Consider the following 26,441-nt stretch of genomic DNA (forward strand, 5'->3'; position numbering starts at 1 on the left):
ATTACTGCTTTCCTATCCAGTAAATAGAGCTGCATGCAACACAACTTTACAAACTGCATATGTAATATGTTTATATGAACAGTGTAAAAAAATTATAAACTTTGTTTACAGACGTTTTGTACCAGTGAAGTGATACTCATGTTTAACAAAATTTTCTTAATTGGTTTATCCTAAATCATGTACATAAACATGAATCCCTGCTATTATGTCAGTATGAAGTGCGAGATCGCATTGTGCCTCCTTGATTTGCAGTGGCCAGAACCAGGAATATTCATACTATATGTATGTTGAAAAAAGCTTTAAAATCTTTACTCAGGTACTTATTTTTACCGGTTGGTGACTGTCGATTCCCTGTTTGTTTTATATCTGCCTGTGTTGTTAGAAGTATGTAATTATCCTATTTTTTTTTTTAACAGATGCTTCGGAAATTAAATTTTAGATGGATACCGTACTATCACAGGTGTGCTGCAGTCAGGCAGTTTCACTGGCGATCGCACCAAGTCCGAAGCACTTTTATCGATTTCTTCAAGAATCACGATCATCAGCATATTCGTTCAAGCCCCGTCATACCATGGAACGACGCCACACTAGCATTTGTGAATGCAGGAATGAATCAGGTGAATATTTCGTATGAAAAAATATATATATATATATTTAGCATGATGTACTGTTGCCTATGAAACTTCATTTTAATTAGGAATGGTTTTTAACTCTAGGGCAGCTTCAACATAATGTTGGTTCAACCTGTGGCCCAGGAAAGAGTAAGCTAGATGTCTTCGCAAGGCGGAGGCTTACAAGGAGACTAATATCTAACTTGAATCTGCAGTGAAACCACTTTACAGTTAGAAAATTCCTCTAAAAAAATAGACCTTTTCACATTATAATGTGGTGGAATTTTCTTTCTAAGGGAGCATACTCTCAACCATGTATTCTTTTATCTGCTTATTTTTTTTAGCCTTTTTCTTTTTTGGTTATTGTTTATTGCACATATGCCTTTTTTTATTTTTAGCACATAATTTTATTCTGTGGAAGATTGCTTTGCAATGTGAAAGCCACTCGATTATTCAGGTGTTTCATTTTGCTTCATGATGCATTGTTTGTTTGTTGCGGCTTCCAGTAAATGTCAAAGCTTATGCAGCAAAGATGAATGACGTAAGCAAAGCAAAGAATGATATAACCATCACATAACAACTGATGAACATATAAGTAAGTACAAAGACCTTGCTAAAAACTGCTACTTCGGGAGTTCATTTCATTTTTCAGGCCTGCCGAATGGCCAGGGTTGTTCGCTTTAGATAATGCTAGCCTTGTGCTGGTACGCGCTTGTGCTTCAGGGCCGCCCGTAGAATGGCCAAGAGTGGCACATAGCAGCTCCCAGGCTTTGCAAATTTTACCCACCATATCACCCTTCCAGGCTTCCTCATTATTAACGGGCCCTCAAAGTTAATTTTATTAATTTCCACAATTTGAGATTCTTTGAAATACTCTGTATTTCTAAATGTATACTTGTAAGTTATTTTTAATTGACATGTTTTATCATTAGTTAAGAAGAGATATCCTCTTACATATAATTTTAGTATAGGACCAGTCATGATAAGAGCAGCTATGCACATTTCATCATTTTCACTATAAGATAACCTTAGCATTATGTGAATGAATTGCCAGGTTGAATGCAGTGTGTCGGATTTTAAAAAGGAGTTATAGTAAAGTTATAATGACAGTAACAAAGTTAGAAAAAGTGTAATTACGTAAGCAAGCAGATTTTTACCTAGATGTTGAACAGCATGAAATTGAAACTTTGATATTCAAGGTTTAATAGTCCAGCGCTGTGTAAATCTGGGCTGATAGACTAATGTTGAATTAAGCCTGTGTAGAGAAGTCTGAGAGATTATGGAACAAGCCCACAGAATATGGTGTTCATTAGGATGAAGTAAGATAGAAATGGAAATACATCAAGAAGAGATAAAAATGTATTAAAATGCAAGGAGATAGTATTAGGGTAGGAATGCGCTGCATGGTCGCTTGAACTTCTGTAGTTACAATTGCACGGCATCCTCTGGGAGGCTGTTCCACAGTCCAAGGTACGAGAAATAAAGAACCCTGGAACTGGTTAGTTTGACAGTGAGGCACATTTACTGCATATTTGTGCTGCTGTTCAGCGAATCTGCTTGCTCTCGGCAGATAAAGGGGATCAGTGATCAATTTCACTGTGAATATGAAAAATTTCTGTTGAGATACAACTTTTGAAAAAGTAACAAACAAGAGGCCATCTGTCGATGGTCCACATCATGACTGCTACTGTTAGGAAACAGAAACCTACTACCACGAACCACTCTAAAAGAGATAAATCTCTGGCAGAAGCAGACATCCACACCAACAGAATTCCAGTAAAGGAAGTACAGATGACCCAAAACACGTTGCATTGATTTTATCACTGTTATAAATGTATGAGGTCTTACAAACAATACCTAACTTTCTTGTGGCATTTCCTAAACCTTTCATTAGATGTTTCTCAAATGTTAGATGTGAGTCAGAGATTACACCTAGAATAGTTAAAACTTCAGACTAATTAAGTGAAGCTCCATCCACCTGAAGGGAAGGATGGGGTGGGAAATCTGTACGAGATCTGCTAATCTCAATAGTGTTTTCCTTTTACTGGAGTTCAGCCTCATACCCCACCGACGACAGCATTCCCTGATCCAGTCCATGTCCCAATTGAGGCTGAGGGCAGCTTCTTTTCTCATAAATGGAAACTTTACAACACCCGCAAGTGTTGCATCATCAACATACAGAACAGTTTTGTTTTCCAGGCCAACAACCATATCACTTATATACACTAAAAATAACAGTGGACCAAGGACACTGCCCTGTGGAACTCCAGATACAATAGGTCTTTGTTCACTAGAGATCCCGTCCACAGCAACTAGCTGCTGCCTACCTGTAAGGAAATCTTGAAATAATCCTAAACCATATCCACCCACTCCAAGATTCTGAAGCTTATAAATAAGTGCATTGTGATTTACTAATCGAAAGCAGCACTAAAATCTATTTGATTTACTCTGTACAGTAGTCAAAAACCTTGTCAAGGTTCCCTTGTAAATGACAAGTCCAGGCTAAAAGAGCATCTCAGGTACCTAACTACGTCCTATATGCGTACTGACTATCAGCTAACAATCCTTTAGACTCAACATAATTATATGTGGCTTAAAAATAAGTTTTTCAGCAACTTTGGACTGTATTACTAAGCTTGCGCTCTTCTGCAAAGATACTACGTCGACCTAAAAATCAATAGAATCTACTTATCTTGGGAGACAACAACTAGAAATTTTCTTAAAAAACAAAGTACAGAAACCATCAGGATCTTCTTCACTCCAACTATCAAGATTATCCAGAATTTTCTTAACATTTTAACAGTTCAAGCCTTTTTTTTTATCAGTTGTAATTTATAATCTGTGGAGGGCTTCATATTTTTATAATTTCAAGACTGGACAGATTTTCAAGATTTTAATCTGGCATTTTGTTATCTTTCCAGTTCAAACCTGTGTTCCTTGGGCAAAGTCTGCGACCCTGTCCGCGAGCCACAAATAGCCAGAAATGCATACGAGTTGGTGGTAAGCACAACGATTTACATGATGTTGGTCGCGATACATACCACCACACTTTTTTCGAAATGCTTGGTAACTGGTCATTTGGAGATTATTTTAAGGTAATGTTAAAGAGGTTAGTTTGTACTGGAATTCTATTTGAAGGTATTGTCAAAGAGGTTATTTTGTACTGGAATTCCACTTTTTATTTCCTCTATAATTTTCTCGTTATGAGCTTTATTTCATTTTGAATCATGTATGTCTCTGCTGCCTAAATAACATCCCACTAATTATGGCTGTCATTTATCTACAGTTATTGGTTGGGCGTGTAAAATAGCATTGCATATCCATACAACACCAGATTTATGTTTTATCACATAAAAATGAACTGCAGAATATATAAAGTAAAAATTGTAATGGTAACAGAGAGTTGATAACTGTGAAATAAATTCAATCTATTTTTGCACGAAAAGTATACTGACAATATCAGATTAGTAGTTCTAGAAGCTAAAGTCATTTCAATTGCAGAAAGATGCATGTGCAATGGCTTGGAAGCTTTTAACAGAAGTATACAAGTTACCACCTGACCGTCTGTATGTTACTTACTTTGGTGGAGACCCCGCATTAAATGTTGGCCCTGACTCGGAAGTATGGGATATCTGGAGATCCATTGGGTATGTGATTGCTGTGAGTCAGTCTCTCTCTCTCTCTCTCTCTCTCTCTCTCTCTCTCTCTCTCTCTCTCTCTCTCTCTCTCTCTCTCTCTCTCTCTCTCTCTCTCTCTCTCTCTCTGCATCAGTAACCTAGGTGTTGTGATGTCAGTTTTAATAGCCACAAATCAATCATTCTTCTCTCTCTCCCTCTCCGTTTTTATGAGATGTTTTGTTACCAATTTGTACAAATATGAAAGTTATTGCCTCTAAGAGCCTGTTACCTCGGAGCTTCAGTTTAAGGGCAGACTGACAAAGAATGTGTGAAAAAAAAAAGTGCAGTACTCATAAATCCTAAGGAGGTGATGAACTCCCCCTAAATTGTGTATAGCCTCCTCCTATACTTTTTCAGTCAATACTGTATATGTTTCATTATGTGAGCGTTAACTTGTCTGCCTAATTCACTGGTGCTTCAGTCCTGATAAAACTGCAATGTTTGAAAAGTAAATTGAATTGAGATGTTAAAACCTGATCCTTATGTAGGAGTATCTTTAATGACAACTAGATGTAGTTGAAGCTTGTTCAGTAGGTACTTAAAGTGTGGTCGCTGAAATAGATAATAAAGGCGGGACCAAGGTTATAAGACTAAGGTTTGTTTTTCTAGGAAAAAATAAGATAAGATTCACTTTAAAAAACTGCAGTTTGTTCCAGCCGATTAATCAAACTTTCACCTAATAGAAACTCACTCATTAGAAGGAAGTTCTTGTCTCATGGAACTTGACTGGTACTATTCCAAAAGAGGTGGGAACATATGAGTTGGGACTCTTCACCATATCTCATGAATTCTTAATCTAAAACAACAATAATTTATCGCCAACTTTGGTAAATTTTCATAAAAATTATTGCATATCTTCTTGTATAATCTTGCAAACAAGCCTACAATGAATCATAACCACCTTGTTAGATGTAATAATTGCAAAAAATAGATCAAACAACATAAAGTGAATGTTCACACCCCCAACACAGTAATGGTTTAGCTTAAGATAATAGGAACTGGAAAAAAAATGTATGAAAGCAATAGATGGAATAAGATTATTCAAATCTTTTACATAAGAAAAGGTAGGAAATGATTCTCAAATAATGACTCACTTTTGAAATAAACACAAGAATCTTTATTGCCACAAATAAAGCAAGACAAATGATTTGTGAGGGAAATTCCTCATACAGGTATTGATGGCAAAGTCTAATTCATGCACAGAAAACTTAAGTTCTCGTGGTGTCATAGTAATTTGAATGCTACTTCCTTCATCATTCACCATCTTGTTTCAGATGTTCTTTAGTAAGTGATGAAATGTATTATTTTCATAGAAAATGTCTATTCTTTTGATATAAATTTTGTTTTGTAAAGTGTGCAACACTACTTTAGACAGATATCCCTTCTCATTTGTTCCCTCGTAGGAGGGTAGTACCAACAGTGCACTTCACTGTAGGCATTACTTGAGGTTTTTTGCAGCATCCCTTTGGCCCCTAGCAGCAACCCCTTTAATTCTAACTGTACCTCTATTCATATTCTCTTTCTTCCATCTTACCTTCCACCCTCCTTACAATTGATTGATAGTGAACTGTGAGGTTTTCCTCCTGTTACAAGTTTCAAACCCTTTTACTGTCAATTTCTGTTTCAAAGTTGAATGACCTCATAGATCTCAGCACTTTGCGTTTGGCCTAATTTCTATATTCTATTCTACTCTAGTCTCCTTTGTTTGAAGGGAGAAGTACTGTATGGCCACTTCATACAAAACGTGTAGAATTGCAGATGATTTTTTTTATGTAAAATTGTATTGCTATACCCTTGTAAATAATGCTTTCAGAAGGATAGTAGTACAAAGTATATACTGAAACTAAAAGAAATATCCATAAAAAAAGTTAGCCAGTACAGTACTGTAGTATCTTGTATATATAGACCTTTTGTATTTTTCAGTGTACCTGAAAATCGAATCTTACCTTTTGGGATGCAAGACAATTTTTGGGAGATGGGCTTACATGGACCGTGTGGGCCCTGCACTGAAATTCACTATGATCGACTTGGCCGTACCAGTGCACAAGATAGAGTCAATCTGGGTGTTGAAGACATGATTGAGCTGTGGAATATAGTTTTTATGCAATATGAAAGGTTAGGATGGAATTTATTTTATTCTTCACTTGCACATAATTAGCTTTGCTTGTTTTATCTTTAACCATTTTGTTTCCTACTATATTGTAATTTAGCTTTGCTTGTTTTATCTTTAACCATTTTGTTTCCTACTATATTGTAAACTATATTTTTTGTTACAGGTTAAAAGATGGTACCTTGCAACCGCTAAGTACTCATCATGTTGATACTGGAATGGGCCTAGAGAGAATTACTGCTGTTTTGAATAGTAAAACGTCAAATTATGACACTGATCTTTTCCTCCCAATATTTGAGAAGATTCAAAAGGTAATATTATTTTGCACTGCATACTGATAATTAATAATACTATGGGTACACTTGCAACTTTAATGAAGCTTATTTATTGTATTCATTGTGGAATATTTTCAACAGATGAGTGGCAAAGCAGCATATGGAGGGCGCTTCAGTGAAGATGGGCTTTGTTTAGACACAGCTTACAGGGTCTTAGCAGATCACTTGAGGATGACTACAGTTGCCCTTGCTGATGGCCTTTTCCCAGAGGACAGGTATTGAATTTCTGGCTGCTATTATGTAATATTTAATATATATATATATATTTATATATATATATATATATATATATATATATATATATATATATATATATATATATATATATATATATATATATATATATATATATATACATATATATACTATATATATATATATATATATAATATATATATAATATATATATATATATATATATATATATATATATATATATATATATATATATATATATATATATATATATATATATATATATATATATGATGTCATAGTTTTTATATATATTTACACTGTCTGAGCACTCAGCTTACCTCATGGAATTATCATAGAAATTCCCACTTCAATAGGTTGCTGGTTGCTGATTTTATATGGTTTTAAAGTTATTGCCCACTGGGACAATTTGCCAAGTTGCCAATCACAGTCAACGTGTTAAGACAGGAAGGAGTCATAAAGTGTTTGAGTCTTGTGTCCTAGGTTATATGTTTTTCAACTTTTACTTCACAAATATAGAAGACATTAGATCAGAATTATGTTGTTATTCTGGTAAAAGGTATATTAGAGTAACTGTGCCGCAGCTGAACCTTATGATTATCATATTTCAGTATTGGTTCCATGATGTTCCTTACTCTACCTGGTTCCTGGATAATGGCTATTCATACAGGGAAAATTTACTTTGAGTAATAGAGAGGAAATAACTGAGCTGCACTATTACATTAAATTAGAAGACATCAATAAGAAACTTGGTGATAGTTAAATTTTTATTTCATCCTGATACCATCAGGCAACTCCTTTGTAAAAACAAGATAGGGAAAACAGTGGAAAAGGCAACCCCACTGTATACATCATCAGCTGAAGTGTGGCTTTGTGGGGGAGATGGGGAGAAATTTCAAAAACCAGTGTGGAGAACACAAGAGCCATTTATTTAAGTCTCAGAAACAATGTTGGGAGTTTGACCACAAAATTACTCTCAGTGAAGGTCAATTAGTACAAAAAGCAATTGTGGAAAGTTCTACAGGGTAGTGGAGGGGGATTATTAACCCTTTAACAATAGTACCCGGAATTAAATTCTCCATAAACACCAGCCATATCATCTGAGAAACAATTTGCCACACACCAAAGGGAAGGTAATAATCTAGATATATTCTTTGCTCAGAATGAATGCCAGGTAGCTGATCTGTGTGACCCACTGACATGAACATGAACAGTGCCACCCCTTCTACTACCATTACCAACAGATCAGCAGCATAACAATAATGAATCAGATTGGTCAAATTGCCATAAGATCCATCAGGAATCTGATATAAACCATCTATTTCTGAGAATCTTTTTTTTAGGTTCATTCCCAGATACAATGTGGGCAGTAGTCCTTGTAAGGGTTTCAAGTGTGCTTGTTACAAATACATAGCAAGATTTATTATGCAAAAAGGGTATTTAGTCTACATAATGTTAGGAAATTGAGTCATTCATCTTGAGTGCTGTTTCATTCTTACAGTTCTCGCAGAAGAAATACATTCTTGAAAAAGTTTAATTGGAAATACTTTATTTGCTCTTATTGGAAAGAGGTATGTTGATTAGTTGATGCCATCACTGTCATATGAATTGTATATGAATGAGGGAACCTATCATTGATAAAACCTGTATGGAAACCTTAATATCTTTGAAACTACAGTACCTATTATGTATGTGAGCTGTGTTATATTGTAGATCTACGTATTGCTAATTTTATGTGTGCTTCAAAAAAGGTGACATTTTGTATGTTGAATTAACCAAGATTCTGTATTAATGAACGTTGATGATGTTTGAATGCTTCAGAGAAAAAACAGTTGTATACTGTACTTGAATTTCTGAATTACATCAAGTTCTGTTGCAGGTTCAAGTAGGGGAAGATTGCTTGCAAATAGAATGATTAGTTTTGTGGTTTGGAGGGTGCTAAAGAAAATTGGGAATTTTTTTCAATTTAGAGGAAAACTCATTTGTTTATTACTTTATAGCTGCTGCTTCTTCTTCGACCTCATTAGTCTCACTGTATAGCAGGGTCAGCCGCTCGAGTTAACTTTCTCCATCTGTACTGTCATTGGGTCTGCTATTAGGCAGAAAGTATTTTCTTAATACAAGCCTATTCAGGTTCAATTCTAAGCTCATGATCTTAGACGGTGACCACTTACATTATTTTCATTACATGAATTTAGAGGACCTTACTAGTGTTCAGGGTAGAATTCTCCTAGTTTTCAACGTCTCTATTTAAGTCTTTAATAGCATAAGAATGATGTTTATTTCTCTGTTATTATTTCACCACCGGCTGACACGGGACCCGATCCAGAAAAAAGGATTTTGACAAAGGAAAATCTATTTCTGGAGAGGCCCGATATCCCGTGACCCACCCCTGTTTTTCATTCTCTCCTCCCATGGTAAACATCATTCTATTGGGGTGGGTGCTAACATGGAATGCGACTAGTGTTGCCTTGTATACAGTCCGCGAGTAGTGCATGGGCTTGTATCGGCACCTCTCTCGTTGGGACTTTTGACATTGGGAATGTCAATCTCTATAGGATAAGGTTCCGTGTTTTTGTAGTTCACCCTTTTTCCATACACGACTCCATCTAGTGGAGCTCGCTCTGGGGGTAGTAACTCCAGCATTTCATTTAGCTTTCTCTGGTATCTAGCAACGGAATTACCTAGAAATAAGTGCTGAATGGACTTTTTCACCGGGTGACACGGGCCCCGATCCAGAAATAGATTTTTCCTTTGTCAAAATCCTTTTTCTATTCCTTGCATCTTCTTCCTCCAGTCCCACCTTGTCCATATCCCTCCTCACCACATCCATCCATCTGATTTGCTGACACCCCACACTCCTCCTCCCCATCACTGGCATGTTCTTAGCTCCCTTGATTGGTTCCACCTCCTCTCTCCTTATTACATGGCCATAGTGTCTCAGACAAGCTTTCCTAGCCTTCTCCTTTACATTACATATACCACACATTCTTCTTATATCTTGACTCTCCCTCCTTTCCAACAGTGATATTCCAGCAATCCATCCATCTCACTATCCTCATCTCGGTTCTTTCCAACAGTTCCTCCTCTTTCCACGTAAGTGCCCAAGTTTCTGCCCCGTATGATAATACTGGCTTGATAACTGTCTTATAAATCTTCATTTTGAGCCTTAATGGCATTTTCTTGTCTAAAACAACTCCTGCTTTACTTCTCTCCATTTTTGCCATGCTTCTTTCACTCTGTCTCACTGCTTGCTCAGTATCTCCCTCCTCTGTTATTATTGATCCCAAGTAGTTAAACTCATCGTTCTGTTTTAGCACTGTACCATCTCCCACTTGAATGTTTACTTCTTCATGTCCTTTTTTACTACTAATAATTAGCTGTCTTTCCAATGTTCACTTTAATCCCATTCTTTTCTAGGGCAGTTCTTCTTTCCATGAAAAAATCTAAAAACCTTTCTTGTCAAAGTGTCAGTTCTTTTATTACTTTATAGCTGTGTTGATTAAAATGTGTAAAGATTTTAATAGACTGTATGAGATTTGATTCTTTGATGTGTTTTCTAGGGCTCCTTTCCATGCTGAAAAAAAAAATCATCAGCCAACTTCAGTTCCCACAGTTCTTCCTTGTTCCTTAATTTCTGATGTCAAAGTGTCTATAACGATACAGAACAAGAATGGACTGTTTATTACTTTATAGCTACCAGCCTATAAAGTTTTTTCCTGTGAGTGCTTGATTAAAATGTGTAAAGATTTTAATAGACTCTAAGTATTACTTAAGTATGAGATTTGATTCTTTGATGTGTTTAGTTCATTATCTGTCCTATCTTTATATATTGATGGTTGTTCTCTTGAATCCCATTCAAATTTGGCATGTTCTGAGATGCTATTGACACTATACTTGATCTTCACCATAATAAGTAAATGGCCATTTGACATTCGTAGAAAAGGATGCCATGTAATTTGGTATTGAGTACTGTACATAAAATTTTCACTTATATGAATAAGATAAGATGGTCATAAGAACTTTGTAGAATCTGGCCAGATTTACCTCATAAAAAATTGTTACATGATTGGTAATTCAGCATAAGTAATGTGAAAGGTGTGTACTATATATATGGCACTGACAAAAATGTAATATTTTTTATGGTCTGTGCTACTAAAAAAGTCTCATGGTTTACAAGAAGTGCCATTTCTTAGTACCTACAACTGATGCTTTGCAGTGGTCACTTACCTTGCTGAGGCACATGGAACTACAGATGCAGTGAAAAATGGGTTCCTCTTGTGGTAGGGGAATTTCCCATCTAAGACAATAACTTACAGAATAAGATATCTGAATTTTTGGAATATAAGAATTACAGTACTGTAGTTAGATTTTGTATATACAAAAGGAGTACAGTAAACCGAGTTAAAATTATATTTCAGCTATAAACTTCGTCGTGTTATGAGACGAGCCATCCATATTAGCAGAGAGACATTTGGTTTTGTTCGTCATAATAACTTAGCTGATTTGACAAATATTGTGGCTGAAAGCTTAGGAGATACTTATCCTGAGCTTTGGAGTCAACTAGAAAGAGTTCGAGTAATTTTTCAGCAAGAGGAGGAACATTTCCAGGAAACTTTGCATAAAATATCGAAGTAAGTTATACTGAACATTTTTATTTTACGTATTTAGTATTTAAGTAACGAATAATACTGTTAGTGGAAGTAGTTTAAAAAGAAAAAAATTGGATGTCAAATAACTCCCGGGGGGTCTGTGGAAAAAGGTTATGAAGCCAAATGTATCTAAAAGGTATTAAGCAGATTTACATTTTAGATGTCTCTTTTCATATGTATACCTGTATGATTGAATCCTTGCTTTTACATGGAATGATTTTAATATATACTATAGTATAAATTGTTTTATTGTTCTGAGCTAATTGGGTCTGAGTTCTTTTTCTTCTTCTCACGTTAATCCCTGGTTGGGGTTGCTATTTTCAATGAACCACCTCCAGCTGTTTCTGTCATTGATAGCTCATTCCATAATTGGTTCTGGCAGATGTTTTAAGGACAGGTGTCCTTTCTAACTTCAACCTGATAAGGGATTAAGCTGAGAAGAATGAGAAATCTGTTTGATACAAGTACATTGAAACTTGAGTTTATAGAATCAACATTATGTAAATTTTGTTTTCAGAGAGTGGAGTAGTATGCTTTTGCAGAATCATTCACTAAAAGTTTTCTCAGATGTTATTAGTCCTGGACTTTTGAATGGGTTAAAGGATGTAATTCCTTTGATTGAGGAATTGAAAGATAGCAATTCAAAATTTCCCAAGGACATTGCTGTGAAACTTATAGAAGCTTATGGTGTAAATATAGATACTGTTGAGGAACTGGCAAGTTTGTATAACCTTGATATTGATTTGGAAAGTATTATGGTGACGCTGGAAAATACCAAGATACAGAGAAAAGTTTCTGAACAACAAAAGTGGGAAGCTAGTAAACTATATGGCAGTGGCTCAGTGCTCGATGAGTCAATTTTTGAAAACCTGCCACCTACGGATGACAGTGCCAAGTACTTATATGAAATTATAAATGGAAGCTATTCATTTACGCCATTGGAAACTACAGTAATATCACTTATAAGTGGTGGAAAGCTAGTTCATTCAGTTCATGACAAGGAAATTATTGGAGTTATCCTGGACTCTACAAATTTTTACTATGAAGCAGGAGGTCAAGAAGGGGATAAAGGAGAATTAGTGAATGGAGATGTTCGAGTGAATGTGAAATTTGTTGAAAAACTTGGCCACATTATAATTCACTGGGGCACCTTGGAATCTGGAGAATTGTGCATTGGAAAAAAGGTAATGACTTCAATTGATCCAGACTTCAGACTTGGGTGTATGAGGCACCACACAGCAACACACCTCCTTAACAGTGCTGTCAGAGCAGTAACTGGTAAGTTTTTATTAGAAATACTCCTCCCAAGTCAAATGCAATTAGTTTAATATTTTTTTTATTGTATAAATCATTTAATCTGTAAAGGCTTATAATCTTTGGAAGCACTGGTTATTAGAAATGTTGGTGGCTGTAGGTATATCTGGAAACATTCCAGATTATATTAAAGATTAATTCACTTGGTTTATTTGTAGGTGTATCTAGCCAAAGATCATCACATGTTACCCATGACCATTTAAGCTTAGGAGTCCGGATGTATCAGACCATGGATTATGAAAACATTGAAAAGGTTGAGAAAATTGTTAAGGTGAGTCCTTAAAAACGTAGTTGTATAAATGACTGTGTGATAAGAGATAATGCAGTAGAATAATCTATATATTAAGTTAATGTTAAATTTATGCCATCAACATTTCAGATGTGGGCCAATGAAAAGTGTCCTGTATCCAGAAAGACTTTACCAATAACAAAGTTGCTACAAGAACCTGGCGTAGTATTCCTTCCTGGTGAAGTATATCCAGATGATGTACATGTCATAACTACAAGCTTGAATGCAAACTTGAACTCAGGTGGTAGTGAAATGTCTCAAATATTATCCATGGAACCTTGCTGTGGCACTCACTTATCAAATACTGGGGACATTGGCACTTTTTGCATTACTGATGTTGTAAGTATGACATTTAAATATAGTAAAACTGTGGCTCAGCATCAAGTGATCTTATATTAAATATGAAGTATACAGTTTGCACATTGTGAAAAACAAGGGTTAGATTTCCAACCCACTCCTTTGTTAATCGCCAAGTTTCATGAATGCCTGTCAAGCTAAACCTGCTTCCAAGTACAGTACTTGAGTCTGTCCTGTAAATTCAGTCTGTAATTCTGCAAATGGTAATATTAACTTCTCCAAAGTTTTGGAATATTTTTTTTTTTAAGGATACTACACTGAAATCCTTTTGCATGGCAACCTATTGACTTCCTGGAAACTCTTACCCATCAGCAGTCTCTAAGCAGTCAGGGATTTACCTCAATACAGATGTTATTTTCCATAACTCTAGTAGCATAAAACAAAACCAGATATTAGTTTTCTAGTTCATATCATATATACAGTATTTTGTATAATCTCTAAATTAAGCCTTGCTATTTTCCCATTTTCTGTTGCTATCATTGTCATTAGGAAAGCAGAAAATGGCAAAATATTCTCCAATTTCTCATGTTTTTTATAAGGGCATGACTCAGATATGTTTGCATTTAACTTAATGCCAATTTTGGCACTGTATTTTTCATGTTTATCTTATCCTAATTTTCACTACATGTCAGTAAAACTAAATTTCAATCTGACAATATTTTGATTTGTGTGAAGGCAGTGACATTTCTTGAACTAACTTACACAGTGATATTTCAAGAACTAACTTAAGGGGTAAACATGTTAACAAACTAGGAGTAAAACATAAGTAGGTCCTCGACTTACAGCGGGAAACCGTCCCAGCACCGCGCTGTAAGTTGATTTCCTCCATAAGTTGGTGTTTCACCACTATCGGCACTTTAACAGCACTTACGGTGCCATAACTTGATGTTTGGCACCATAACTTGATGTTGCATCAAGTCACAGTGCCGTAAGTGCCATTAACTTGATGCCTAGTCTTGCTGTTAGCACCATCAGCGGGACTTTCGGTGCTGTAACTTTAAGCAACATCAAGTCACGTCACTGTAAAACCCGTTAATGGTTCTGAAAAAGCTCCGTAAGATTGAATAAGCTGTAAGTTGGTGACTCACTTAGTTTGTAAGGAGGTACTGGAGCTTTACACAAATATATGCATTACTATAAGGATACTACTTTCTGGATATGGCTAAATACTTTTGGACTGAACTTTAGGCTGCCAGTTGGTGGAACCAACAAAACCCTCCCTTTGGGAAGGTGGCATATTCAGAGGAACCTGGCTGAAATAAGGATATGGGTTTGGCATAGATTTGAAGGAGATTTTGTTAATAATATAAGTCATGCTTTGTCCAGTTTTGTATTTCCAAGGACAGCCATATCTTTGATATCTCCCATAATAGTGTCTGTAGGAAACATCTCATACATGTCCTAAGTATTTTCTTTATTATCATTCTTGACTAATTAGGATACTGAATACTGTATTGCCAAGAAGGAAGATGCCAATTTAGAAATTGTCATATAATATACCACTGATCAGGTGAAAGTCATGGTGGCGTCTTTGCATGCAAAGCATTCACTTTGTCCATGTTCAGATATATGTGAGAGATGAATTTTTCTTTGTAGATTGAGCCAGCCCTAAGCCAGTACAAGCCCTTGCTCAAAGGTGGCCTGTTAGAGTGATAAGGTGTGAAAGGGATTAAGAGCCCCAGTGTAGACTTTTGAACTCCAGGCAACCAAGAGAGACAGGGCTGAACTGAATTATCCATATAACTTTCAAACACAGTAGGGACAGATGGAAGTTAGTCATTCAAATACCACATCAGGCCTTTAAAAAGATGCATCATTAACTCTGATTGCTATATGTACATCACTGCCAGTGGTTGCTTGTTACTTTTCAACTCCCTGGTAAGCTATCTCAAAGATATTGCCTCCTGGCATACAGAAATGTTAAAACAGCCTGTTCTGTTGGAGAGAATGACTTCACTTCTACCAAAGTTCATTGGCTTCCAGTCAAATGTATGGCTGGTTAAAGAAGTAATGCAAGCTATTCATTCTGTTTCTGGGATGTCTGCCACAGATACCCTAACAAATTTTCTCTTGGCCCTCCTGTAGTTACTAATGGAGCAGTTGGTTACCTTCTTACCCACCTTCCACTTTTCAATTCCTCCAGTATTCATTCACCTCATTGATTCATATGCTACAGACTATTACTCTTCACATACTTATGAGGTTCCAATAGGCATCTATAACACTAATTCTTGAGTTTTTGTATTTAACAGATAATCCAGTGTCTTTTTATTTTTTTGGGCTGGGTCAGAGTCTCAGCTTTAGTGTCAGACTCTAAGCTAGCAGAGCTGAACAAAGTCTGAACTTAAGACAATCCTACATTTACAAAAGGATTGATGTAATTGAGTAAGGTACAAAGATTTGTGTATTTCAGTTCCTTCCTACCTAATGTACTGTGCTATGTAAGGTATTAGCTTACTTGTATTCCAAACATGATTTTTAGGAAAATTCTTCTTAAATCGTACACTATACAAAGGTTCTGTCTTCCTTCCCTCTGAATAGGTTGATTGAAGTAGATAACAGCTCTCTGGAATGGATGTCATCAGTTAAGAAGGAACTGTACTTGAAAACTGTCATGCTGGGAAGTCACTAAATGATGTGATATGGGGATCGGAGTTCAGGTCATGTCAGTTTGCAATTGCAGCGAATCTGGCCCCCTTAGGGGCCATTCACTTAGATGATACAAACATTTGTGTCATAATAATTCAGACTGCAGAAGTTGTAGTTTCAAATTCTGTTGATCTAATTACAAAAAATTACCTTTTTGGTATTGAAATCCAGTTAAACAGAAGTTGACAACCCAAAACTTATTACAGTATTATTCTATAAATACATGATATAAAAAGACTTAACCATACTTGTATAGAGATGATTAGGTTTGGTAATTTGGGAAATCCCATTACTTCTGATTGCCAAATATATTACCCTGTATCCCTGATGTTAAGTTTGTCATTGGCTGTGAAAAACAAATCTTGTATGAGTTCTGTTTTATTTCTTATGCTCTTGCCTGTCAGTGAGCCATACCTCTTCATTAGTTTAAAAGAATTAGTAGTTTGTAAGTTTGGGGAATTTAAAAGTAACTCTACTTTCTGTAAATCTTAAAATATCTAAAACAGTTATGCTATTAATATTTACTTTTAGAAAGCAACTGGTGTTGGCCTGCGCACTATTCGTGCTGTGTGTGGGGAAAATGCAGCAATTGCTGAAGCAAATGCAGAAGTAGCAGTATCTCAGTTTCAAAAATGGGAAGAGAAAGTTCAAAAGGAAATTAGTGCAAAGCAATTCTGAGAGGTATGATACTTATATCTTATTTAAACCAAGTAAACTCATCCAGTGTTAAGTGTGTAATCTTAAAGTTGCTGAGCAAATAAAGCTGAAAAGTGTACAAATCACTATTAACTTCTTTTTGCAATGGCTCACACATTTTGACATTGTATAATTTAGTTTATTATTCAGTCTTAAATAATTTTACATTTTAAATGTTCAAAAGTAATTCATACAAAAAAGCATGAATTACTTATGAAAGTGTCAGTCTGTAGAGTAGCTTCTCATCATATGTACATTTATTATGCAAATGAAAAATATTAAATACTGAATTTTAAATATCCAGGGATCCTCAGTGTTTGGTTTCATATTTCATACACCCAGCAACCATGTAAAACACATTTTTCTACTCATCTGCCTGTCTTGCTTTCACTGCATAAACACGTATGAACACAAGTGTATCAACGTGGTTGAGATATCACTTGCTTTTTCTTTGTTTCATTGAGTGAAATTTGGTAAATTATGGGAACCTGTAAGCTCCTAATTATATTGTGAAAATAGTCCTCCATATTTTAAGTATAAAGAAAGTGTGTTCCTGAAATGTAAAAATGTATTATCCATTAGGGGGGAAATAGTGAGAAGAAAAAACAAATTACTGTAGTGATGACCTTGTTTGTACTGCAATAGTTTAATAGTTTATTTGCTAGATATTGTAATCATAATTGGATAATAAAAAATTTGCTTTTCATTGTTATTCGTGCATTAATTTTGCATTTCTTTTCCCAAACTAGGCTGCTTTCCTTATTGGGGCCCTAGGGCTTCTAGCATTCTGTTTTTCCAGTTAGGGATTGTGGTAGATATGCTTTATCAGCAGGTTCTCAGCCTTTACAATGATTTTTGAAATTAACTCCTTGACAGGTCACTTGCCTGTTCACAGCAAATACAAGATGACTCCTTAGGTTCTGTGACAGATGATGGGCTAAACACAAGATTAGCAGGTAAATCTGCTGCTGAACCACTGCTACATTTCCAGTGGAATTAAAAATGTGACTGAAGATAGGCTACCTCCCAAGAATTTAACTGCAGTGACACTGAATTTTTCTGAAATAGCATACCAAATCAAACCTGCATCCTTATAAGTGCCAAACAGGCTAAAGGAGTTTGGGCATGGAAGGACAGACTCACTTTTGTATTATGTGGCAATCCTGCAGGGCATATGATAAAGCTAAGTGTTGTCTACATGGCTAATAGCCCACACACCCTCATGAACTAAGTAAAGAACTGTATACAGTTGTTTTGCTCAAGTAACTCAGTATCATTATTTAGGTCCCTGTCATTTTATCCAAAGAAGTTTAACCTTTGTTTCATCCCCACTAAAGAAGTACTTGGAGAAGTGTTTGCCTTTTAATTCTAGTGATAGACAATGCACCTGGCCATCTTGAAGATTAACATTTCCATATTATGTTTTTATCATCTTTTGACCAGGATATAATCTGGAGAGTGAAGATTTCCTACACCTGCCTGGTGTTTGACCACATCCAAAGTTATTCATGCCAACCTTGAATTGGATATCATGTAATGTTGGAAACCATTCACCACTGCAGATTCAGTTGCATTTATAAAATCTGTACTGAATAAATTGAAATCATAACTACTCACTGGAGGCTGGGAGTCTTTATGGAATGAAGTTATGAATGACTTCAGGAGCTATCTTGGGATTGATGTAGAAATAAAGAAAATACTTGGGGTAGCAAGATATGTATTTTTCATTATGATATGTGAAGAAGCAGAATAACAAAAGAAAGGACACAGATGTTTTAACAAATGAACTCAAAGGACACATCAAGAAATGACAAAGATGAAGATGAAGAAAAGAAGCAGAAGAAGAAAAAACATGCTGGATGTGAGAGAAATTTAATAATGTTCTCAAGGGTGCACAAGTTCTAAAGGGTAAAGTTAAGGATTGGGTGGAATGGAGTTAAACAATCCCCATGGCATCATCAAAGTTTTAACACATTTGCAACAGATTTTGACAAAGTTTAAGAAAACAACTTCCTATCCATGGGATCATCAAAGTTTTAACACATTTGCAACAGATTTTGACAAAGTTTAAGAAAACAACTTCCTATTATAATGTTTCTGAAAAAGGAAACTTCTACTAAAAAGAAACTCCAACTTTGTCTGTTCTTTATGTTTGGGTGCTCCAAGCCAAATTGAAGCAAATGACCCCATTAATGTATTGTAGGAGATTCATAGCCCAATGCTGCCTCTTACAATTCTCAAGTCTTTCAGTTTGCTTTGTTTCATACCATAGGTGTTGTAATGTCGTCATCATCATCATCAGTCCCTATCACATGAATGAAGAAGAATGGCAAGTTACCAGTTTAGTTTTTTGAGAGAAGGGGAAAAAGTGTACTACTGTTGTGAATGGGTTTGCTACCCTGGAACTTATGTAATTGTGAATGAGCTTGGAAATAATTCCTCACATATACAGAAATTCACAGATCATCATTTATGTTAAGGACATGTTGCATGGAAAAACTATTTGTAATATGTTCCACAATTATGAAACATGGCTGAAGTTAGGTTTAGCTAGAATTAATGTGGTAATATAAAACCACATGGTAATTTTTGGCCTTTTATTGAAGTAAACAACAGTGCTGTTCATGTGTGTCTACAATGCTTTGTCATTTTTGTGAGTGACAGTACCATTCACATTTATAATACTGTCATTTTTGTTGTGTTTTCATGATGGAATGACAAACAATTTGCAAGAGAATATTATATGTCACTATGTTGTATAGAATATTTGAGCATTGTTGCCATTAATTAGGTAACTAAAATCCAGTGCTAACAGTATATACCCTGTAGCTTCTACTGTCACTTTATAGTAAACATTTAATTTTCTTCTGATCATCATTTAAAGCCATTTATTATTAAATGAGAATTGAATTTGTAGTAGTAATTTGTTGATTTCATAAAAGATTGCTTTCATACAGCATTGTTTATTTCAGAATAGCATATGCTAACAAGGAATGATTGCTTTATACAGCATTGTTTGTTCCAGAATAGCAAATACTAACAAGGAATTGCTGGCTTGGCGCACTGCATTTGAAGACAAAGCACTGCCATATTTAGTACGATCAAAAATGAATAATTCTCTAGATAATCTTGCAAGGCTTATGAGAAACGCTCTTAGGGGAGATGCAAACAAACAGGTAACGATAAGTTTTTAATGATTAGCATTGATAAAATATTGTTCATATGTGAGCAAATTTGATATATCCAAAACAGTATTTTATGAAAGCAAAGTTGTTTTCACAGACGTTTCAAGGTAATTTGATAAAGATTTTTTGCGCATGAAACTGTCTTCTGATTTTCAGATGATTGTAGAAATGGAGGAAATTTTGAGTGAGCAACCTTCTGGACCTGTTGTTCATCTACTGGAAACAGATTTTGGCATGAGCAAAGCCATGTTAATTAAAGCATCCAAATTATGTAAAAAAAGACCTCTTCTTGTTTTGGCTAAGGCTGAAGGAACTGTTGTTGCAAGAGCAACTCTAACACAGGTAATTCTCATTTGTGCTTTACTCAAGTATACCCTTCCAAAACATGTACTGTACAGGAAGGAGGCAAATCATTATAACTTATGTAACTGTACAGTACTTCAAAATTCTTATATTTTTCTTAGTATAGAATCTGGTAGTTCTGATTGTAGAATAGCAACACATTCTGAACATTTACGTTGTTTAAACCCCTGTCTTCCCCCCCATAAATATGACAAGAATCTCAGGTTTGGTTGCCTCTTTGATTCATGCTAACATGAGATTTAAGCAATGTCTGCTGTCTACAATCACTTCCACTAAGGAAATTATGACTTTTATTCTGGTTATATTTGTCAGTTTACCCCACAGCAGGAATGCATTTTGATGAAATTACAGGGAAACTTTCACTGGGGACCTTCTCAAGGTGATTTATGTTTAAGAGAAATCTGTAAAGTGGTTTATTTGGGAGAAATCTGTCAAAGGTAGCCTTATCAAAATTTTTTTTTTGTTAGAAACTGACCAAAGTTCAAGGTAAAATTTTCAGAGGTTTGAATATTTCATAGCCTGCTACATATTTATGATATACACTTCATAGTGATAATTTAAAGCATGAATTATTAAAAAATTAAGTTCACCCGTCAGAATTTACATTACATACTTATGGAAGCCTTTCCATTTGACAGATTATAACAGTACAGTAATATGCTAATAGTTACGTATACCAAGTTGCACCCTTAAAGGTCAAGATCACAGAACTGGGCAGTTTAAATGTTTCATAGCTGGTGACAACTGTGGTATCCATTTCTTATTGAAAATTTTTTAATGTTAATTCCTTACTAATTAGGAGTATTAAGTTTGACATTTAGCTTAGTGGTATTGCTGGGGACTTTCTACAGTGTTGATTCTGAGTTCAAACAGCTCAACTCATAACAGTTTTTCACTGGCATACTGCCTTACTGTATATGTATACTAGAGGTGGTGGGTTGGGGGAAAACATAAAACGGTGCAGGGTCCCACCTACGTCCCCCAAAGTGGTGCAGGGTCCCACCTACATCCCTTGAAGGTAATCAGTACTGAGATCCTGACCTGTTTCTTACACAGAGAATGTGCATGGGACTGACCTGTTTCATACACAGAGAATGTGCATGGGACAGATAGCAAACTGGCTGCACTTGTCCACTCTGTTGCTGCTCAAAGGAGGGCTACCCCAAGCCAAGCCCCGATTCTGGGTTGGACAGGGATCAAGGGGGCTGCACAATGTCATCCTGGTGTGAGCTTAGAGAGCTCACAGTAGGAAGGTGAAGGAGCAGTCCTCATATCCACATGGCCATGCTCTGAAGCATTAGCCCTGCCAGAGGTGTGATGTTCACCTAGAAATCTGCCTGGACTTCTTCCTATGAGCCTTGGACTTCTTACTGGCCATGTACTTCCTCTTCTCCCTTCTACAGCAAGGAAGAGGGTTTGAGGAGGAGGAGGCAGTGATAGATGGCTGGCCAGTCTTTCTTCCTTCAAGTACCTGGGGATGCAGCAAGTGATGGACTACCTGGAATATTCAAAATTGGCTACATTTTTCGAAGGTGGTCAAACAAGCATATGTATCTAGCTTCCCCATCCTCAGATAAGAATTGAACAGATTCACTTATGGGTGATGTATTCCTCCTAGGAGGGGATCAGCCAAGGGCAGCAGGAAGAGGAATCATTACCAGATGCAAGAAGGTTCTAGAAGAACTTGGCCTCGGTCCTGGTGGAGTGATACCCTCCGATGAAGCTGATGAAACCTTCCTAGGATGCTTCCTTCTCTTACTATAGTTCTTCCTCTGAGGTGAAGTCTAAGATGAACACTCATCACATTAGAGGGAACGAGTGCATTCCCTTCCTCTATAAGTAGTACAAAATGTTTGTGGGCCTACCAATATAGGAGACATGAAGCAACTATATAGTGTGACTTCCACACCAGCTTTGGTCGGGTAGTTTTTTCTCCATAATTGAGAAAACAAGTGCCAAAGGATTTAATATACATGCAAAATGACAAATTTTTATCAATTTGTATTTTTCATAACTAGCAAACCTGGGATCTTAACGTACAGGAATTCTCTAGCGCCAGCTGGAGCCCGGTTAAAAAAGCACAAGGATTTGGTGGCATTGGTTGGCAGCTATTGGGGGTGAAGAAGGAGGGCGTAGGCCGACCTGGATTACCCCCCAGCAATGCTGTGACGTATCAGTTTTTCTTCCAACCAAGTAACTGAACGAGGAGTGGCTTCAGGTGGGCCATATACATTAAGACTGCAGGTTTGTTAGTTATGAAAAATACAATTTTAAATAAGTAACTTACCAAGTAATTACATTGCTATTAATTTTATTTATTCGCAGTAGCTTAAATTCAGATTTCGCAGTAGCGACACTGATGTTCTGTGTAGGTGACTAGTCTCACCCCCTAACGAGATAGGAACGACTTGGCAGAGAATTCTCAGTCTGTCTCTGCGATGCCTGGTGTTAACATCAGGTGTCACCAGCAGCTTTTCTTTTTTTGCCAGTTATTTAACCCTTAAACGCCGAGCCTCTATTTACAAAAACGTCTCCCGTATGCCGGCGGCGTTCAGTGAGTTAGCGCCGAAGCGGAAAAAAAGTTTTTTTCAAAAAATCACAGCACACTTAGTTTTAAAGATTAAGAGTTAATTTTTGGCTCCTTTTTTTGTCATTGCCTGAAGTTTAGTATGCAACCATCAGAAATGAAAAAATATCATTATCATATATAAATATTGGAATATATGACAGCAAAAAAAAAACACTTATATAATTGTATACAAATCGCTGTAAGCACAACGGTTAAAGCTAATGAGTTAATTTTTTTAGTTGTATTGTACACTAAATTGCAATGATTTTTGGTATATAACAAATTGTAAAACGATCAAAGCAACACAGAGAAAATATTATCACAAAATAATGCATGAATTCATAACGTGCGGACGTAAAAATTTTTTAAAAATTCACCATAAATCGAAATATTGTGCTAGAGACTTCCCGTTTGTTGAAAAATGAAGCTAATTGATTGAATATTACTATACTGTAAGTGTTTTAGCTTACAATTGCAGTTTTTGACCATTTCGGTCGAGTTAAAGTTGACCGAAAGTCAAATTTTTTCTATTTATCATGATTTATATGAAAATATTTCAAAACTGATAAAAGCTACAACCATGAGTTATTTTCTGTTGTATTGTACATGAAATTGCGCACATTTTCATATATAAAACTTTATGTAACGACTAATATAAAATGGTGCAAATATTATGAGAACGAGATGAAAGAATTTGAGATGTTCGCCGAGTTACTCAGCGCAGAGCGTAAGGAAAATGTTTTTTCAAAAATTCACCATAAATCGAAATATTGTGCTAGAGACTTCCAATTTATTGCAAAATGAAGGTAAACGATTGAATATTACTAGAATGTAAGAGTTTTAGCTTACAATTTCGTTTTTTACCATTTCGGTCGAGTTAAAGTTGACCGAAGGTTGAAATTTTGGCAGTTATCGTGATTTATGTGAAAATATTTCAAAACTGATAAAAAGCTACAACCATGAGCTATCTTCTGTTGTATTCTACATGAAATTGCACATTTTCATATATAAAATTTTATGTAACGACTAATATAAAACGATGCAAACATTACGACAACATGATGAAAGAATTTCTGAGATGTTCGGCCGAGTTACCGTCGCGAGCGTAAGGAAAAAGTTTTTTTTTTTTCAGAAATTCACCATAAATCGAAATATTGTGCTAGAGACTTCCAGTTTGTTGCAAAATGAAGGTACATGATTGAATATTACTAGAATGTAAGAGTTTTAGCTTATAATTGCGTTTTTACCATTTCGGTCAAGAAGCTTGAAATTTTGGCAGTTATCGTGATTTATAAGAAAATATTTCAAAACTGATAAAAGCTACAACCATGAGTTATTTTCTGTTGTATTCTACATGAAATTGCGCACATTTCCATATATAAAACTTTATGTAACGACTAATATAAAACAGTGCAAACATTACGATGACAACGTGACGAAAGAATTTCTGGCGCGAACCATAAATCGAAATATTGTGCTAGAGAAGCTTCCAATTGGTTGCAAAATGAAGGTAAATGATTGAATATTACTAGAATGAAAGAGTTTTTACTTACAATTGCGTTTTTTTACCATTTCGGTCGAGTCAAAGTTGACCGAAGGTTGAAATTTTGGCAGTTATCGTGATTTATATGAAAATATTTCAAAACTGATAAAAGCTACAACCATGAGTTATTTTCTGTTGTATTGTACATGAAATTGCGCACATTTTCATATATAAAACTTTATGTAACATTAATATAGAACAGTGCAAAAATTACGACAAAATGACGAAAGAATTTCTGAAATTTCTGGGAGTTACGTGGGCGTAAGAAAAAGTTTTTTCAAAAAATTCACCATAAATTGAAATATTGTGCTAGAGACTTCCAATTTGTTGCAAAATGAAGGTACATGATTGAATATTACTAGAATGTAAGAGTTTTAGCTTACAATTGCGTTTTTCGACCACTTCGTTCGAGTCAAAGTTGACCAAAGGTTGAAATTTTTTGTAGTCGAAGTACGGTACGTCCACTTGGCACCCAACAGACAATTTTAGTCGACGTATAATACGTCCAATAGGCATTTAAGGGTTAACCAGACTTCGGTGTTCAAGCCGGAAGTTGAGTAGCTCCAGCTGAAAGCTTTCAGGATGAATTTTTTCCTTGTTTTGTTGTTAGTAAATGGAGTCTGGTATATCAATTGTTCGTTTTTACAGCGAAAATTACAGTTAATTGTTTAACTACTTTGCCGAGTGACATACTATAATGTAAACATTGGTTCGTTGTCGAACCGATATTTACATACGCTACTGAACTGATTTTTTCAATGCTACAGTAGTGCATTTACGATCTTTGGTTTTACTCACCTGTACAATGAGTAGTGTAATAATGTAAAAAGTGTTGCCTAGTAACATGATAAAGTAAACTTTGCATTCGCTTCCATCTTTATCAAGTAGTGCAATAAAACGTGCTGGTTGCTTCTATCTGGATAATGCTCTTTGTTGGGCAAGTCGGTAGAACTGTGGACTAGCACTCGCTAGGCCCGAGTTAGAGTCTCCGGCCGGCTGATGAAGACTTAGAGGAATTTATTTATGGTGATGGAAATTAATTTCTCGGTATAATGTGGTTCGGATTCCACAATAAGCTGTAGGTCCCATTGCTAAGTAACCAATTGGTTCTTAGCCATGTAAAATAAGTCTGATCCTTCGGGCCAGCCCTAGGAGAGCTGTTAATCAGCTCAGTGGTCTGGTAAAACTAAGGTATACTTAATTTTTTCTGTCTGGATAGGAAGGACTGGAAAATGTTCCTGAACTTGACGATGCGTTGGTCTGATGGGAATACCCTCGCCACTGTCGTGTCTGAGCATACCCAGGTAAAGAATTTTTTACCTGGGTGTGAGATTCAACTTCTCCAAATTCATCGCAATGTCTAAGCTGTGACAAAATTGGAGTAGACAGTCCCTGTCTTGGATTAGCTTTACCTGAGAATTTGCCAGGACTAGCCAGTTGTCGAGGTATCTCAATATACCTACGAATGAATTCAACGACCCCAGTGTAGGTAGTCATAAACTGATTGTCTGCATCCTCTGCCTCCTGGCCAAGGGATCATGGTCTGGCCTGCCAACTGAGTCGGAGGAAGTCAACTGAGTCGGAGGAACTGGAAACTTCTTTATTTACCACTGGAGCGAGGCTATTAACCACTGGAGTGTAGGCTCGCTCAGGGCCTAAGACTTTCTTGGTTCCTCAAGATCTGTAAAATGAGAAGGAATCTTTTCCTGATCCCAATCCCGTTCTCACGAATGGGAGCGAGAACTACAATGAGGAGATGAATGCTGTGTTCGGTTATTGGTTATGCGACAGTGCAGGGCTCCCATTATGTGAGGAATGGTCACGGCCGTGTGATAGAGAGCACAGATCAAGATCCCTTCCTGGAGAATGTGAGCG

General features: G+C 36.0%; 1 protein-coding gene across 6 annotated transcripts in view; it reads left to right on the forward strand.

Annotated features, from left to right (window-relative positions):
• AlaRS-m (alanine--tRNA ligase, mitochondrial) overlaps nucleotides 1-26,441 on the forward strand; it is a 51,175-nt gene that overhangs the window by 22,341 nt on the left and 2,393 nt on the right. For 4 of the 6 annotated variants that reach the window (XM_067087827.1, XM_067087825.1, XM_067087829.1 and 1 more), the window contains exons 2-13: nucleotides 417-617; nucleotides 3,533-3,706; nucleotides 4,113-4,258; nucleotides 6,212-6,403; nucleotides 6,565-6,709; nucleotides 6,815-6,948; nucleotides 11,371-11,583; nucleotides 12,119-12,879; nucleotides 13,074-13,186; nucleotides 13,295-13,543; nucleotides 16,742-16,891; nucleotides 19,932-20,015. In XM_067087827.1, the coding sequence (XP_066943928.1) occupies nucleotides 417-617; nucleotides 3,533-3,706; nucleotides 4,113-4,258; nucleotides 6,212-6,403; nucleotides 6,565-6,709; nucleotides 6,815-6,948; nucleotides 11,371-11,583; nucleotides 12,119-12,879; nucleotides 13,074-13,186; nucleotides 13,295-13,543; nucleotides 16,742-16,888 (2,475 nt within the window). In that variant the 3' untranslated portion in view covers nucleotides 16,889-16,891; nucleotides 19,932-20,015. Of the gene's footprint in view, nucleotides 1-416; nucleotides 618-3,532; nucleotides 3,707-4,112; nucleotides 4,259-6,211; nucleotides 6,404-6,564; nucleotides 6,710-6,814; nucleotides 6,949-11,370; nucleotides 11,584-12,118; nucleotides 12,880-13,073; nucleotides 13,187-13,294; nucleotides 13,544-16,741; nucleotides 16,892-19,916; nucleotides 20,083-20,247; nucleotides 20,434-26,441 lie in introns of those variants that run through there. The other 2 variants (XM_067087830.1, XM_067087826.1) reach the window with 2 other exon arrangements.

The sequence above is a fragment of the Macrobrachium rosenbergii genome, chromosome 44, assembly GCF_040412425.1.
Source record: "Macrobrachium rosenbergii isolate ZJJX-2024 chromosome 44, ASM4041242v1, whole genome shotgun sequence".
Classification (NCBI taxonomy): Eukaryota; Metazoa; Arthropoda; class Malacostraca; order Decapoda; family Palaemonidae; genus Macrobrachium; species Macrobrachium rosenbergii.